The sequence below is a fragment of the Salmo trutta genome, chromosome 34 (assembly GCF_901001165.1).
Source record: "Salmo trutta chromosome 34, fSalTru1.1, whole genome shotgun sequence".
Lineage (NCBI taxonomy): Eukaryota > Metazoa > Chordata > Actinopteri > Salmoniformes > Salmonidae > Salmo > Salmo trutta.
The window spans coordinates 20,444,264-20,461,771 of record NC_042990.1 but is presented as its reverse complement, the minus strand read 5'-3'; the positions used below and the strand labels follow the sequence as shown (position 1 = coordinate 20,461,771).

The 17,508-nt window shown below is 43.1% G+C and overlaps 2 protein-coding genes and 1 non-coding gene across 6 annotated transcripts; all 3 read left to right on the top strand.

Moving 5' to 3' along the window:
- The first annotated feature begins 1,051 nt into the window (after positions 1 to 1,051).
- LOC115173765 (ras-related protein Rab-39B) lies at positions 1,052 to 6,798 on the top strand. The gene is made up of 2 exons (XM_029732137.1): positions 1,052 to 1,409; positions 2,517 to 6,798. The coding sequence occupies exons 1-2, from the start codon at positions 1,195 to 1,197 to the stop codon at positions 2,950 to 2,952; spliced, it is 651 nt and encodes a 216-aa protein (XP_029587997.1). The 5' UTR covers positions 1,052 to 1,194; the 3' UTR covers positions 2,953 to 6,798.
- A 312-nt stretch (positions 6,799 to 7,110) lies between these two features.
- Positions 7,111 to 14,464, top strand: LOC115173764 (glucocorticoid modulatory element-binding protein 1-like). 4 transcript variants are annotated; one of them, XM_029732134.1, is made up of 10 exons: positions 7,111 to 7,362; positions 8,912 to 9,059; positions 9,266 to 9,312; positions 9,413 to 9,534; positions 9,733 to 9,836; positions 10,099 to 10,247; positions 10,564 to 10,701; positions 12,040 to 12,177; positions 12,554 to 12,691; positions 12,969 to 14,464. In XM_029732134.1, the coding sequence occupies exons 2-10, from the start codon at positions 8,929 to 8,931 to the stop codon at positions 13,964 to 13,966; spliced, it is 1,965 nt and encodes a 654-aa protein (XP_029587994.1). In that variant the 5' UTR covers positions 7,111 to 7,362; positions 8,912 to 8,928; the 3' UTR covers positions 13,967 to 14,464. The 4 variants fall into 4 exon arrangements, with proteins under 4 accessions (XP_029587994.1, XP_029587996.1, XP_029587993.1 ...); XM_029732136.1 differs by lacking the exon at positions 7,111 to 7,362 and adding an exon at positions 7,757 to 7,897 and having other exon boundaries at positions 9,416 to 9,534; XM_029732133.1 differs by lacking the exon at positions 7,111 to 7,362 and adding an exon at positions 7,757 to 7,897.
- On the top strand, positions 7,437 to 7,572 carry LOC115174179 (U11 spliceosomal RNA). The gene has a single exon (XR_003871758.1). It is a non-coding gene; the product is annotated as a U11 spliceosomal RNA (small nuclear RNA).
- Positions 14,465 to 17,508: the final 3,044 nt, after the last annotated feature.

Sequence of the window (17,508 nt, the reverse complement as noted above, 5' to 3'; positions counted from 1 at the left end):
TGTGCTATAAAAAGACTGTGTTCTCATTATACATTTTAGTAATTTAGCAGACGCTCTTATCCAGAGCGACTTACAGTAGTGAATGCATACATTTCATACATTTTTTTTCTCCGTACTGGTCCCCCGTAGGAATCGAACCCACAACCCTGGCGTTGCAAACACCATGCTCTACTAACTGAGCCACACGGGACAATCCCACAAGGTTCACAGCAACTTTTGAAGACAGAGCGCTCTCTGAATAAAGAATGTATCTATTACAGGCTGAGACTGTCTATTTCTTTGAACTGGAGCTTTACAACCTTCGGGAATTAGACAGAGATATAAAATAGTTCAGTTAAAACATTGAGATATAAATTCTCGTGACAGTGGGACATCTATGCAATCGAGGTGTATATTGTTAGTAGGCCAATAGTGTTGAAAGTGGTTACTTTAATCAATGCTGTTAGGCAAGCCTAAGTGAGAACTAAATTTCAACTGAGCAAAGTCAACAACCCAACAAACGCACACACTGACTGACGCCAAAAACCGGTCTCAACATTTCAGCACCAGGGACAGTTCCATGACTGCTGCGACTAAAGTTTAATTGAAAAACCAGGATTTAATTGCCTTTCGAACGGACTTAACACAACAAATACAAGAATATCATGCAATGCATATCACAATTCGTGTACATCGCAGGAAATAGTTTCGCCTACAGCTCATGCTATGCAGTCATGGCCATGTCAAGTCAATAAGCAATTTATAGACGGACCAGGCATTGGCTCCATGGAATTTCACACCAATTTGAGAGTCGGATAACAGCTTGCCTTATCATCTGCTATCTAACTATATTTTCACACTGTATAGGCCTCACGTACGATTCATATTTTCATTATCGAAATTACGCTTCGTGGCCTTGGCCCATAGGCTAGAATACAATACAATAAGGCTATAGAGTTGTCATAACATAAATGTGACGTATTCTTTTTATGGTGATGTTCTGAAGCAATGGGCCGTATAATAAAGCCCGTGCATGGACCTGGGTAGGTAGCCTATCACATGACTGCAGCACTATCGCTCTTTGCTAGCTGGCGCTCCCATCTCTGTCTGACCAGAAGGCAATAGGCAGCAGCAGTCACTGGCTTTGTAAACACAACGTGCTGCGCAGCTTTGTTTCAGAACCACCACCATTGTGGGTCTCTCTCTAGCCATGTCATGGATATTTTGTGGCAATATCAGTTCAGGATAATTTTGCTCGGAGACTCGACGGTAGGCAAATCGTCTTTGCTGAAGCGGTTTACAGATGGAATTTACAGCGATGTAGCGGATCCAACCGTCGGTGTGGATTTTTATGCCCGTTCGCTAGACATCGAGCAAGGGATTAAAATCAAGCTTCAACTGTGGGACACGGCTGGACAGGAACGATTCAGGTGAGATGTAGACAATACATGTTATCCTAGGCCTATATCTGTTATCAAAAATCTGTTGACAAGATCATGTACTTCATTATTTCCATCAGTATAAATTAACCGATTTGTATCAAATAAGTAACACGCACCAGACCTCACGATATCTATTGTGATCGGTTTACAATTTTTGGTGAATAACAGTGGAGAAAAATATTCGTTTTTATTGTCTCTCTAGTCACCCACAGAGAAACGAGGTCAGTAATCGTCAGTCATGTTTTACCCTATGACTGTAATAACTGTGGCCCCTTACTCCAATCTCCATCATAAAAACAGTCACCAAATTGTGGCGCATCATCAGTTACATTCATTCATGGATGATGGGCAACAACCTCGCCTTGATATTGTTTTGTGTAATACACTAATTAAATATCCCTTTATAATACAATGATAAGAAGGTTTTGATGCCTGTCTTTGGATGGATATCACTCAAATCCAGTTATTCTGTAAGTGTCGTTTGTTGCTGCTGAGATGGCCTGTAAATCCGCAGGCATGTCTCTCTCTCTCTGTTACATACATGTTGTAATGTGCCTCTTTGTAGCCTAGTCTGCAATGCCCAGACATGTACAGTAGCCATCCAGGAGCCAGTATATTGTAATTGAAAAAAATATGTAAACAACATAATTCATTCCCCACTGATGCCTGTAGTCTCAGATACAATTCCTCTAAGATCATTATAACTGTGTTTGCAGACTCTGCTCTCAGATTTCCGTTTCCTCTTGAAGCCAAACCTGCATGTCCCTGACAGCATATTATGGAAGAAAGACTATTTTCTCCTAGGAGGTTCACAGTACACACCTAAAATAGATTCTCAGTGGCATGAATGAACTATCTCTACAGGTCTGTACTGTTAGTTATCATTCCTTTGTAAGCCACAAGTGATGTTTTTCCCTGGACCTGCAAGGAGTCGCGGATCTTGTTATGCTGTTTTGCCAACTCCAATATGGCTGTTGTCATGCTATGAGTGTAGTTTGGTTCAGGGTTACACTGAGATTCAAGTCAGCATTGTTTAAATTCCCGTTACACTATGGGACAGAGCTGAATTGTAACATCTCCTACTCCATCTTCCAGGTCCATCACTACTTCCTATTACCGTAACTCAGTGGGCGGGCTTCTCGTGTTCGACCTGACCAATCGCAAGACCTTTGACCACGTGAGGGAGTGGCACAAGGAAGTGAGCGAGCACATTCTGCCTCACCACATGGTCTACATTCTGATTGGCCACAAAAGCGACCTAAACAAGGACCGGAAGGTGACGCGGGACGAGGCTGAGCAGCTGGCGGCGGAGATGGGGATCCGCTATGTGGAGACATCGGCTAAGTGCAACAGCAACGTGGACCGGGCCTTCCAGCTGCTCAGCAGGGACATCTATGAGCTGATGAAGATGGGGGAGATCACCACGAGGGACGGATGGGACGGGGTGAAGAGCGGCCTCACCACCGGGGTCCTGTACCCGGGCGAAGAGGACATTGAGGTGGAGCCGAGGGAGAAGAGCTGCAACTGCTGAGAGACTGATCCTCGATCTCTGACCCCTGACCTCATCCATGGTCATGTTCATTAGGCACCAAATGGAAGAAAACGGACTGAAAAAGAGAGGGACTACTTGGAATTGTCCATTAAGAAACGCACATTTTTATTTTCCGTTGCGAAACATTTTAGGAAACGTGTTCCGATATGTGCCCTAATAAACACGACTCATGTCTCCACTGTTGTTCCCCCTCTCTTATCTCCACAAGTATCTCACATCGTCTCACAGTTTAGTCAGTTTCCCATCGAAACTAAGCCACAGTCTAAAGTGAGGCCCTTGTCCTACGACATCATCATCACGCGTCAACGTGTCACCCTATGCTTAGTGTAGATAGGATGCCAGTCCTCTCTGTATCAGTTCCTACAGAGGTCAGGTCAGCTGTTTTCTGATGGGAGTACACGATACACATCCTGTAGTACACATCTTGATGTGACAAAAGCTTCTCTACAAACACAAAAGTCTGAGTCTTTAGGCCAAACACCAGTGTAAATCCTTGCAGTGGAAAAGCATCATCTAAAGTACAAAAATTAGCATCACCTGGGTAGCTTTGGGCCCAGTTAGGTAAGGCAGACACAGAGGCTGCATTTTCACAGGCAGCCAATTCTGATATTTTGCCCAATTATTGTTCATTTGACCAATGAGAAAAGGCCTTTTGCCAATAATTGGGCAAAAGATCAGAATTGGGCTGCAGCCAGAGACACCTGTATGAGAGCGATCAGGCCTTGAGTTATTCCAGTACGTATCCTATTCATTCCTGGATGCCCTTTGCTGCCGCAGGAGTTACTGGAGTCTCAAGCAGGCAAGGTCTGGACTTGTGAACAATGCATTATTGCGGTCTGGCATCACTCCCATTACGTTGTTGTTGGTTGGCTCCTGTTTGGCTGTGCGTGTGTGTGTGCATATGTCGTTGCTCTGCCTGCAGTCCCCTGAGACTGTACATCATGTTCGGTATGGTCGTTTTGGCGTTAAAAGGTTACTGATAATAGGCAGGGAGAATAAACTGTACTCTGTATGTGTCACCACAACCCTCCGTCCCCTGCTAATCAATATGGTCCTGTAGACTACTAATCTATGTAAGTGCACATAAGCCAAATCATTTTCATGTTGCATCATGTTGTAGACTTCCTACTTCAGAGCAGACGAGTAATGTTTTCAACATTTTTAAAAACACATCTATCATTTGTAGTACATTGCTGAAGTCACAAACCATTTGGTTGCCACTCTTTGTATTTGTATACTATATGGCATATTAAAAAACAAAACAAACCTTCCAAGGTGGGTCTTCAAGGGGGAAAACTGGAGAGAGGTATTGGCTGACTTTAAGACTGCTCACATGGGGCTTTTGTAGCCATAATAACAATTTATTGGCATTATTACATTATCTGGTTGAGAACATGACATTTCGGCCCTAATGGCTTCCATGCTCCATCAGAATGGTTCCGATATCAAGACAGCCAGAAGTTTGCACTGCTCTGACTATAGGCCCTTTCTGCTTGCAGAGAGGCACAGGAAGATAACTCTAGTTTCCTTTGGCTACTACCTCTATACAGCAAACCCCAGTGCAGATAACAGTTGCGCTGAGACTTGGCTGTAGATTCTGGTGTTACCATAGGAGTGTACAGCCATGGCTCAGGGCCTAGACAACCTCCCTCCTTCCTTCCCCTCAGCTCACCTTGTCCACCTCTCACCAGCAACACACCTCACCAGACACTTCACACACTGTAGATGACAGGAGAGACATTGTACATTCAGGATATTGTGTTCTATGTTGGTTTTGTGTTTCAGTGGTCATTGGGCAAGTTCCAGGAGCATACGGGCTGTATCATGGTCATGCGACTTGACTTGTTGAAAGGAATGTCTAACTAACTAATCTTTTGGAAGCCTTTATATACAATCTGGCAAACAATTTACAAAGCCTCTTGTCAAAATTTCTTGACAACAGTATGCATTTGTCTACATGCAGTCCTTATGTTTTGCCTCTTGCTTTACAAAGTCTGATGCAAACATAGTTTAGTTGTTCCCGCACTGATGGGTTTAACCGGGTTTATAGTTATGCAGTGGTCCATTTTTTAGCTCTAGTGAACATTCACAGACTTTGATTAAACCTCTGTTATCACAGGTCATAACCCATGTCTCATTTCTTTAAAAGTTAAATCAGTTGGCTAACTAATATCTATGACAATCTGTATTGATCCATGTTCTTGTTACAGTAAGGAAGGACACATCTACAAAGAGAAGGAAATACCGAGGCCTAGGGAGAAGAGACATGCCCTTTAAATGAACAAAAACAGTCTTGCCTGGGAATGTATAGAAATTGAGAATTATATTTTTCAGACATGGTTTCAGAGGTATGATAATGTAGGCTGCTGTCTGTTTGGTCATCGCAATTCAACTCCTTTTGAAAAGCAGCAAATCTTTCCATTCTAATCCACATAGGAAGTTAAAGTCAAATCATGTTCCTTATAGTATGTACCTCTTTAATTTTTCAGCTTTGTGTGTAATTTATAACAGGGTTTCTTTTGTACAGCTGTATTTTTAATGCTTATAATAATGATAATATGTGCTGTAATACAGCTGCTTGTCAGTGAATGCAACATATTCCTGATCACTGAATTTGATAAGGAATCTTATTGGCTGTATTGTTACATGAGATATGAAGAAAACAGAAAATAGCAAGCTGTGGTGATGATGATGCCGATGACGGTCTATGAAAAAAGTGTATCTGGAGAAAGGCCCATGTCACTGAGATGGAGCACCAGCTATATTCAACAGCCTACTCAGGCTAAAGGACTTGAAAGAAGAGATTGAGCTTGGTTCTTGGATCTTGACACGTTGCCAGTCGAACTAGAAAAGTTTAGATTTTAGAGCAGAAAAATGCAAAATAATTGATATTTTAGAAAGTGTTTAGTTGATTATAAGTAATAAATGGCAATTTTCATTGTGATGATAGTTATATCATAATACTGTAACTCGAATATCAATCGACAAAACAATCTATTTAAATCTGTAGTATCCAACAGGTCCTTGATAGTACAACAACATATGACAAATCACTAATGCATTTGTCTTGCAAATTCTGTTTTTTGGCAAGCTTGGAACTAGACATTGCATCACAGCAGTGCAGTTGATGCCTCTATTTTGCCTCTGACTAAGTCTGATCACAGTTCACAGCCTGACGGAATAAATGTTATTTATTTTCTATTCTAAATGTTCTGGGCAAGGTACTCTACTGTTAAAGGGGTATTCAGTCAATAAACAATATTATGTCCATGGTGCCATATTATGATTGACCATCTCCATGCCAGGGTTGTGGCGTCCTCTTTTGGTAACAACAGAACTGCATACCTGACCCACTTAGCTGAATCACAGTGCAAATAAAATACTAAACTTCAACTAATAAACATAAAACTGTGTATGGTAATAATAGTGATGGTGTGTTTTAATTTTCATAAGTCTCTGTTGAAAATCACAACTGTTAATTGGTATAACTAATCAATAACAACAATAACGGATTAATATCACTTGTGGAAATGAAGCTGTTCACTGATATTGCTTTCACTTGTACCCTCCACTGCTGTCCAAGCTCACCTTAAGAAACCATATATAGACTTATGGTAGAAACAACCGTGGTTCTCAATGAAACATCTGGAGTGAGGAAATGCAGATACACACAAGTTAAAGGTGCAAATTCATTAAAATGACAGTGCAAATCCCTCTGTGCAATTTCTAATGTACATTTAGTTTAGCTGAGCTGTATCATATGGTTTTGTAAGCTGTTAAAATGTGTGATTATTTGATATGTGGTGAAAGATAAAATAAATGTTATGTTAAATTAAAGAAAGACTTGTTGCATTTATATGATCATATCTTTTTAAAGTTAATTATTTTATGAAAGTGACAGTAAAGGTATTTTGTAAGCCTACTGAGCATGGATTTTGGACTGGTACCGAGTCTAGATTGGTCTAGATCAGGGATGGGCAATCATACCAATAGTAATACAATTAAATAAAACATTGGAACTCGTTATGGATGTGGGTACTTGAACCACGAGCCACTGCGGCCCCTCATGATGAGATCCGTTTTTTGGATTTGAAAAGAAATGAATGGTATATGGATGGACACGCCAGTACACCGATCCAATATTTGTACATTTGCGGGGGAGTCGTGAACGAGTACACACTTCAGGAGGAATGGGACGCAAGAGGGTCGGTGGTAGTGTCGATTTGGAATAAAATTGCAAGGTCAGCCTATCTATCCCATGATGCTTTGCGTCAGGAAAAATTACAGATAAATGAAATTAATTCTGTTTGATTCAATGCTATCTCTTGTTTTGCCATCTAAAATATGATTTAAATACATCACAAACAGAACATGTTTCGTAAAATAAAGGTAATTATATTCTCTATCCTGACTGAAGTCCCTGTGTTCAGAGACCGGATTGTAGAACTGTGTATTTTAACGTAAAAAAGGGCTTCTGCTATGTTTAGCACAGGGAAGGTGGGGATTCACTACTTTTCCTGCGGAATCTATATCAAGAGATTTCGGAAGCATAATTTTTACTTTCTGGGGTTGCGAATGATCGTGAATCTTTGCGCCCCAATATGTTGTACAAATAAAGTGGTGATTAATTATTGTGCGGCACCTGTACAAACACAGACAGGCCTGTGCCACTGGTCCACAAAATTAAATATTCAATCGCTAAAGCAGGTCGTAACCCGAACGTCAGTGAAATAAGTGATGATTGCCGTCAAACATTTTTTTTTTTACAGAGACTGATTGTCAACAGGCTTGTGTTTTATGTTTGACCTATTTTTGGGGAAACAGCATGCATGACTGGCGAGCCGCGCTATATCTCAGGAAGTGTAATTGCACAAAGTGCGCATGCCCAGCAGCTTGTAGGGATGTATTCGACTTCGTAAAAACGGTAAGGAAAATCAGAACGATGGCTTTGTAATTTTAGGTTTATTATAAAGGCGAACTGATTTATATGCTAGGTAATGTCTATCTCCACGTAGAGTTTGGTATTTGTAAAGGGGCAACACCCCGGGCTCGCTCTGAATGGCGGGGCAACGCCGTCGCTGCGTTGTTGTTTTCGTGTACGTGCTGCCGCACAGGGACGTAATTTTGAAGGAGCGGAGAAAAGGAAAAAGTTGAACGAACGGGCGCACGCTTGTTCAGAAAAAAGCGTCACGTAACCGCCGTCACTATGTAAATATCCAAGGTGGCTAGTAACAGCCCAGCCTCAGGTTGCTTATTAAGCTCCAAACCTCTGCCCAAAGTCTATTACTTTAGTTAGCCTAGCCATCTTGCTAGTTACAAGCCGCCACCGTGCTAGCAAGATAGTACATTGTCATTGCATGGGCGTAAGCCGTTCATATATATACCTCACTGGTGTAGGCTATTCGGGCAAATGGTGCATTAGCAGCTATCTATCTATGTTAGGCCTGATCTTATGACTAACTAATGCACTGCACTGCCCATACCCGTAGAGAAATAGTGAAAACATGCTGTGCATGAAGTTTAACTAGTAGCTAGCTAACGCAACGTTTCTGTGGGTATGGGCAGTGCAGTACACTAGTTTAAGTTAGGAGATCCGGTGTAACAATAGCTAGCTACTAGTTAAAAGTTATGCACAGCAAGTTTTGTAGAGATCAAGTAGAAAAGGAAACTAGCTAGTAACCATGTTGTGCCCCCTTTTCTAAATATAACTGAGTAACACTTTGGAGGTGAAAATGCTGAAAAACCATACTGTCATTGGCTGAAACTTTGAGGCAATGGAATCTGTTTACGGGCATGGTCCGCCCTAAGAGCATCTTATCCAGATTCTGCCCTGTCCAGTCTGTCCTCCTGTAGTCTTTCTCTCACACACACATTATTCTAATCTACTTTATTTGTAACCATTGTGCTCTTCTTCCCTATAATCACCTGGGGCCTTCAGTAGGCTACACTGGGAGGATGGCACAAACCGAGGTGACAACGGTCTCCATGGGGGACCTGGTGGTGATAAATGCTACTGATGAAGAGAATGGTGATGATGAGGACAGCAACACACAGGTCATCCTCCAGCTACAACCAATCACAGCAGGGTAGGTACACACTGATGTTTACTTGGGCCTGATTAGGGGAAAAGGGGACAAGACAAGTGTAAGAGAGTTGGTTTCGGTGAACCATGCTCACATGTTTGCTCCCCAAGCTAATTGCCCAGGCTTTACTTTAGTGAGCTAATATAGTCAGACCCCGCTTTGTTTTTTGCCAACATTTTCATTTGTTGTGTTTCATTTTCCCCTTGCAGTATGGAAGAGTCAGGAGAGACAGACACAGCTGTGGAGGCATACCCAGGTAAGGAATATATATATATATTACACATATATATATATATATATATATATTACACATAAATAAACACAAACAAAGTATATCATTAAAAAATGTCCTTCAGAAGAAGCCACAGTTGATGGGGAGGAGGTAGAGCTGGGTTATCCAATCACATGTGGAGAGTGTAAAGCTGTGCTGCTGGTCAAGAAGTTTGTCTGTCCTGGAATAAACGTCAAATGTGTCAAGGTTAGTATTGTCATGGTCATTGTATTTTCTACAGAAATCATCAAGTTTTTCAAATGTTAGTATGCAGAGAAGGAACAGCTCAGCCTGCCAGCTATTGATATACTTATAATCCTGTTTGTATAGTTATATGTTTGTAATCCCAGTGAACAGGTATGGTTCCTTTCTAAACTCTCTCCCAATAACGTCTGCCTCATACAGTATGAAGACCAACTGATCAGTCCAAAGCAGTTTGTCCACATGTCTGGGAAAGCTACACTGAAGGACTGGAAGAGAGCTATCCGGATGGGCGGGGTCATGCTCAGGTGACCAGAGTCGACCAGTCCCAAATCAACCCCTAGCCTCTAGCCCCTAAGCACTTGTGCAGAGATCTGAGATCATTAGATGGGTATAATCTAGAGGTAGTTTGAAGTTAGAGAGGTGGGCCAGAAACTGGAGGGTTGCCAGTTAGGGTCCCAGGTCTGAGGGGAAAATCAACCTGAGGTGATTGATGTAGACGATGTGTCCCTTCTCGTCCCTCTGTCTTTCCTCACTCTTGTCCTTCATCTAAAAATCTCTCTCCTTCAGGAAGATGATGGACTCTGGGCAGCTAGACTTCTATGAACACAGCACTCTGTGCACCAACACGTGTCGTAGCACCAAGTTTGACCTGTTGATCAACAACACACGCTTCCCCCCTGATGGCAGCGGACTCACCACACCCATCTCCTCACAAGGTGAGACCAGACACACCTCTCACTGAGGGCTGTAAAGATCTCAGGTTGTCTGTGGCAAAAACAATTTAAAAGTTTGTCAGGCAGTTATTTTCTGTAAGGAACCTTTTAATCCTATTTTTTCCCATTTAACTTGTTGTTTAATTGGTGATATCGTACACATGTACATTAACTTGACATTTTAATTGGGATATATATACAAGTTTGGAATACAGTATCAGTCAATAAGCATCCAGGACCTGAACCATCCGTGTTATTCTGTGTATTGAATATTGTAAGTAGTGTAGCTGACCATGTCTCTCCCTTGTTGGACATGTAGCCCAGGTGGTGATAGGTAATGGTGGCCAGGTTGCCATGACAACAGAGGAGAGGTCAGAGATTCTGACCGGAACAGTGGAGTGGAGTTCAGGGGCTGTAGCCATGGAGACAGAGAAGAAGGAAACCAGTGAGATATCAGGTGTGTTCTTCACCCAAACAGCTCCCACTAGTGACTATTGACTGTAGTTGCACTCACAACTCTGATGTCAAATATATTGAACAAAAATATAAATGTGACATGCAACAATTTCATTGATTTTACTGAGTTACAGTTCATATGAGGAAATCAGTCAGTTTAAATAAATTAATTCGTCCCTAATCTGGCTCCCGAGTGGCGCAGCGGTCTAAGGCACTGCATCTCAGTGCTACAGGCGTCACTACAGACCGGTTTGATCCCGGGCTGTATCACAATCGGCCGTGATCGGGAGTCCCATAGGCCGGTGCACAATCGCATCCAGTGTCGTCCGGGTTAGGGGAGAGTTTGGCCGGGGTAGGCCGTCATTGTAAAATAAGAATTTGTTCTTAACTGACTAGCCTAGTTAAATAAATAAAAAATATCTATAAAAAATCTATGGATTTCACATGACTGAGGACACAGATATGCATCTGTTGGTCACATATACCTTTAAAAAAAAAAATGGGTCTCACAATGGTCCTCAGGATCTCGTCACAGTATTTTTGTGTATTCAAATTGCCATTGATAAAATATAATTGTGTTTGTTGTTCGTAACTTATGCCTGCTCATACTATAACTCCACCTCCACTATGGGGCACTCTGTTCACGACGTTGACACCAGCAAACTCCTCGCACACACCAGGGGTCTGCGCTTTGAAGCCGGTTGGCCGTACTGCCAAATTCTCTAAAATGATGTTGGAGGCGGCTTATGGTAGAGAAATAAACATTACATTATTTGGAAACAGCTCTGGTGGACATTCCTGCAGTCAGCATTTATTGTCCCCAGCACAAGGGGCACCTGTGTAATGATTATGCTGTTTAATCAGCTTCTTGATATGCCACACCTGTTAGGTGGATGGATTATCTTGGCAAAGGAGAAATGCTCAGTAACAGGTATGTAAACAAATTTGTGCTCAGAACCTGAGAGAAATGTTTGCATATGGAACATTTCTGGGATCTTTTATTTCAGCTCATGAAACATGGGACCAACACTTTACATGTTGCGTTTATATTTTTGTTCAATGTAGGTTTCTGGTCATTATTCTTGTATCAATCTAAGGTTCATACCTGGGTCAATTACATTATGTCAGATACTTGCTATTCCATGGAACCAATGGAATAATATCCAAAGTGCAAACTCCGCCCACCCTATATGCCGGTCAAGCTAAACCAACCACATCTCAAGTATTTGAAAGTATTGACACATGTAATTGACTTAAGGTCTTTCTCATCTCTCTCTACCTCATTACTCAAATGGCATATAAACTACTTTGAATTCTGCTCTGTCCTTTGTTCCCCCAGAGGAGACGTTGAACTTCTGGAAAGGCATAGCTGACGTGGGCCTGATGGGGGAGGTGGTAGACAACATCAGGACAGAGCTGCTGGAGATGCTGAGAGGAGTGCAGCTACGCAGCGAGCAGGCAGCCATGCAGGACGCAGGTGGTTACTGGCACCTAGTGCACAGGGGATAGGGTACAGGGTACCGGTACTTTCTAAGGGTATATGCATGGTGTCACACAGGTGCATTGTTGGTTTCTGTTGATCAAGTCTGGGGATTAAATAAAGTAAAGTCTACATTATGGGTCTTTTGTGGAGCATCCCCCAAAATAGGGGACACATTTTATGTCTTGTTGAATTGTCTTACTGTAGTAAGTGAATAAAGTTTACACTTCTTTGCTTTGATTAATTGATTGACTGATGATGTGTTGTTACAGACGATGTGAGTGGGAGAGTGAGAGAGGGGGGAGGGGGGTGGGTGGGTGGATGGATGTGTTGTTACTGACCATGTGATTGGTTGCCCACTGATGGATTTCAGATTCCTGTCTGGTAGAGGTGGCAGTGTTGAGTAACCTGGCCCAGGTGTTTGGCCTGCTGGACTCGGTCAAACACATCCTGAATGTAAGGAGAGAACAGACTGACCCTGGAGAGGAGCAGGTCATTAGCACACTGACCAGTGAGTAATGATCAATTCAGTTTTCAATTCAGTAACTTCAGGCAGATGAAGCGAGATTGAGATATGTATATAAATATTCCTATGATGTTTTGTTCTGGATCATTTCCATTTTAGTCATTTTATTTCATCTCAATGGTCAGGAAACAAAAAAGCCAAGTCTACATTCAATAGCAAAGATGGACCTGTTTTGGATCTTGCCTCAAACTTGCTAATTGATATGGTTGATTACTGTAGAGCACCATCTGAGTCATTTCTAACTTCTGACTGATCTCCACAGACCTGGAGCTGCAGCTGGAGGAACAGAGACGACAGCAGCACTTCAGAGCTCAGCTCTGCCACCCCCAGCCCCACAACAACATCAGTCACACCCCAGGAGGCAAACCCACCAAGCCCAAGGCCAAACGACCTCGCTTGCAGCGGCCAGCCTCCACCACCCTCCTCACCTCTTCCCTTTCCCAGCCCCAGACAGCCACCCTGCAGCCCCAGCAGTTCACTGTACTTTCCCCCATTTCATTCTCTTCCATGGGCCAGCCCTTCTCCCTGTCTGGCTTGTCTGGCCTGTCAGGCCTCCCCATGGCCACGCTGGGTCAACAGAACAACACGGTGACCCTCCACACCCTACCCGCTGGCTCCCAGACCTTCACCCAATACATCACCACCATGGTTGGGGCCGACGGCAAGACAGAGACCCTGACCCTCCAACCGTCCCAAGGGCTGACGCTGGTGGGCACCACCCTCCAGGACCCAAGTCAGCTGGGAGGAACCATGATGAGTCCCTTGGAGCTGGTCCAACTCACCCAGGGAGGGGTGCCCGTCAGTGGGGAGATGATGGTTGAGCAGCCCGTGGGCCAAGTTGTGGAGAGTGGGACAATGGTACTCCACCAGGAGGGGATGGTACAGGAGGGATTGGTGGAGGGAGTAGAGGACAAGAGCCAGGCACAAACGACCGTGACCGAGATCGACCCTGCACCGGGCGACCAGGACCAGACCATGGGGGCGGTGATGGAGCTACAGCTGGCCCAAGAAGGAAAGGCTGAGGTTAGGGAGGAGGGTTCCGCCAAGGTCGTCCATGGTGGGATGGATGTGACCATGGTCTCGGAGGAGGGTGAGGGAATGGTGGTTCAGGGGGAGTCAGAGGATGCCCAGGGGGAGGTTCTCGAAGCTGGGCAGCAGAGCCAGGTAGAGGGGGTAGAGCTGGATGCTAACGGGCAGATCTCATGCCTAAGGATAATGGTGATCGAGGAGGGGACTCAGGAAGAGGACAAGGCCAAATGACCCAGCTCTGCTTGGCAGACAGAGACAATACCCTCTCCTCTCCATGTTGCCATGTGAGACAGTAGGGATGGACTAGCCTGGTTCCAGATATGTTTGTGCTGTCTTGCCAACTCTCTGTGACAATGATCATAAGAGCTGGCAAAACAGCTGGGTGGATTCATAGTCAGAACATAAAAGAGCATGCAGGCAGACTTGTGGTGTGAGTAAGTGTTTTGAACTATGCTATTTACACAGAGAGCTGCCAAAGACCTAGCCTTCTTAGAGAAGCTGTGGTCCTTAGCAGCTAGGCCAGAGTGTCCATTATTTTCATTGTTGTTTCGTTCATTTTTATCAAAACGACAACACAGCAAGGCACGGTATCTTATGTTTGTTTTGTAACACGTGTGTTACCCTTTTGGTGTGTGTGGCTAGAGGTCTACTGTGGGATGACCGCAACAGTTCTAAAACAATAAAGTCTGCACTATATTTCTTTCATTAAATAGAAAGCATACCACTCTTCCTCTGTGCAGCTTTTGGGATGAAGTCTTTTCTGCAGTTTTGGAAAACAAAACAAAGATATGTTGAGCTCACTGTTGTCAGTTCTGTGAATCGACACTTATTGTATTCTTCACTGGAAGCCTTTTCTTTTCAAGATTTGCATAATTTTTCACGTGATTGACTGTATGGCGATAAATGCAGTAGATGTACAGTATCAGTCAAAAGTTTGGACACACCTACTAATTAAAAGATTTTTCTTTATATGTACTATTTTCTACATTGTAGAATAATAGTGAAGACATCAAAACTATGAAATAACACATGGAATCATGTAGTAACCAAAAAAGTGTTAAACAAATCAAAATATATTTGAGATTCTTCCAAGTAGCCAGCCTTTGCCTTGATGACAGCTTTGCACACTCTTGACATTCTCTCAACCAGCTTCACCTGGAATGCTTTTCCAAGGAGTTTCCACATATGCTGAGCACTTGTTGACTGCTTTTCCTTCACTCTGCGGTCCAACTCATCCCAAACCATCTCAGTTGAGGTCGGGTGATTGTGGAGGCCAGGTCATCTGATGCAGCACTCCATCACTCTCCTTTTTGATTAAATAGTTCTTACACGGCCTGGAGTTGTGTTTTGGGTCATTGTCCTGTTGAAAAGCAAATGATAGTCCCACTAAGCTCAAACCAGATGGGATGGCGTACCGCTGCAGAATGCTGTGGTAGCCATGCTGGTTAAGTGTGCTTGAATTCTAAATAAATCACTGATGGTGTCACCAGCAAAGCACCATCACACCTCCACTATGCTTCATGGTGGGAACCACACATGCAGAGATCAACTGTTGACCTACTGTGCGTCTCACAAAGACATGTCGGTTGGAACCAAAAATCTCAAATTTGGACTCATCAGACCAAAGGACAGATTTCCACTGGTCTAATGTCGATTGTTCGTGTTTCTTGGCCCAAGCAAGTCTCTTCTTATTATTGGTGTCCTTTAGTAGTGGTTTCTTTGCAGTAATTCGACCATGAAGGCCTGATTCACGCAGTCTCCTCTGAACAGTTGATGTTGAGATGTGTCTGTTACTTGAACCTATCCTCTGCTGCAGAGGTAACTCTGGGTCTTTCTTTCCTGTGGCGGTCCTCATGAGAGCCAGTTTCATCATAACTCTTGAGAGTTTTTGCAACTGCACTTGAAGAAACTTTCAAAGTTCTTTAAAATTTCCAGATTGAGTGACCTTCATGTCTTAAAGTAATGATGGACTGTCGTTTCTCTTTACTTATTTGAGCTGTTCTTGCCATAATATTGACTTGGTCTTTTACCAAATAGAGCTATCTTCTGTATATCACCCCTACTTTGTCACAACATGACTGATTGGCTCAGACACATTAAGAAGGAAATAAATTCTACAATGAACTTTTAACAAGGCACACCTGTTCATTGAAATGCATTCCAGGTGACTACCTCATGAAGCTGGTTGAGAGAATGCCAAGAGTGTGCAAAGCTGTCATCAAGGCAAAGGATGGCTACTTTGAAGAATTGTATAACACTTTTTTGGTTACTACATGATTCCATATATGTTATTTCATAGTTTTGATGTCTTCACTATTATTCTCCAATGTAGAAAATAGTAAGAAATAAAGAAAAACCCTTGAATGAGTAGGTGTGTCCAAACCTTTGACTGGTACTGTATATGCAAGTTCCATAGAGAACAACACATTTCTCTCCAATGCATTTTCTTTCTCTGTTTATGATTTTTAGTGTGTGGTTATTTTGCCTCACAAGTTTAATAGACAGAAATGGACCTAAAGTTAAAGTATGAATAAGATGGTTATTTATGTAAGTCAAAGTAGAATAACAGGGACTCTAATGTCAAGCTGAACAAAATGCTGTTAACACTTCAGGAAGGGGGTATACATACGGCATTCATAACACCTTTATGAAACCATTCATAACCATTTACTAGCCTACGGATATTGTTGCACTCATTTTGTCTAGGGGTCCTAGGCCTAGTTACATGGTCTGTAACCTGAATTAATATTTGCATTTATGTGAGAAGTCAGTGTTTGAGGCGGCATGTAGCCTAGCGGTTGAAGGAGTTGGGACACTAACAGAATGGACGCTGGTTCAAATCCCTGAGCCAACTAGGTGAAAAATATGCCGATGTGCCCTTGAGCAAGGCACTTAACCATAATTGCTCCTGTAAGTTGCTCTGCATAAGAGCGTCTGCTAAAAGACTAAAATGTAATGCTTGCAGTATCATTCATAACAACCTTCATAAAGTGTTACCCAAACCGCTGCCCAGCCTAGAACAAATAACAAAAGATCTTACTTTGTTTTCTTTACTCATAATAACATGCAAAGTTCCATGATCCTGATCGCTTTCAGACACAGAAGTGCTGTGTTGAGACAGAAATGAATAAATCCATTCAATTATTTTGGTCAATGAATGTGAACAAACTTGCAGGGTATTTGAAGTTAACTAATATATCTGTAATGACCTGTTCTATAGTTAACTTTTCAAGCCTTGAGTAAACAGAGGTTATTTCCATAATGACTTTGTAATGTGTTCCAATATTATTCAAAATAAAAGACAAATAAATTGGTAGTGGTTGGTAGTGGTGTGGTGGTTGGTGTGGTGGTTGGTAGTGGTGGTTGGTGTGGGTGTGGTGGTTGGTAGTGGTGTGGTGGTGGGTGTGGTTGTTGGTAGTGGTGTGGTGGTTGGTGCGGGTGTGGTGGTTGGTAGTGGTGTAGTGTTGGGTGTGGGGGTTGGTGTGGGTGTGGTGGTTGGTAGTGGTGTGGTGGTGGGAGTGGTGGTTGGTAGTGGTGTGGTGTGGGTGTGGTGGTTGGTAGTGGTGTGGTGGTGGGTGTGGGTGTGGTGGTTGGTAGTGGTGTGGTGGTTGGTGGTGGTTAGTGTGGGTGTGGTGGTTGGTGGTAGTGGTGTGGTGGTTGGCAGTGGTGTGGTGTTTAGCAGTGGTGTGGGTGTGGTGGTTGGTAGTGGTGTGGCGATTGGTGTGGGTGTGGTGGTTGGTAGTGGTGTGGTGGTTGGTGTGGGTGTGGTGGTT

Bases quoted from the DNA above. Each gene is read 5' to 3' on its own strand.
- LOC115173765 (XM_029732137.1), top strand. From the start codon at position 1,195: ATGGATATTTTGTGGCAATATCAGTTCAGGATAATTTTGCTCGGAGAC. The intron at 1,410-2,516 runs GTGAGATGTAGA...TCCATCTTCCAG, and splicing joins GCTGGACAGGAACGATTCAG to GTCCATCACTACTTCCTATT.
- LOC115173764 (XM_029732134.1), top strand. From the start codon at position 8,929: ATGGCACAAACCGAGGTGACAACGGTCTCCATGGGGGACCTGGTGGTG. The intron at 9,535-9,732 runs GTTAGTATTGTC...TGCCTCATACAG, and splicing joins TAAACGTCAAATGTGTCAAG to TATGAAGACCAACTGATCAG. The intron at 9,837-10,098 runs GTGACCAGAGTC...TCTCTCCTTCAG, and splicing joins ATGGGCGGGGTCATGCTCAG to GAAGATGATGGACTCTGGGC.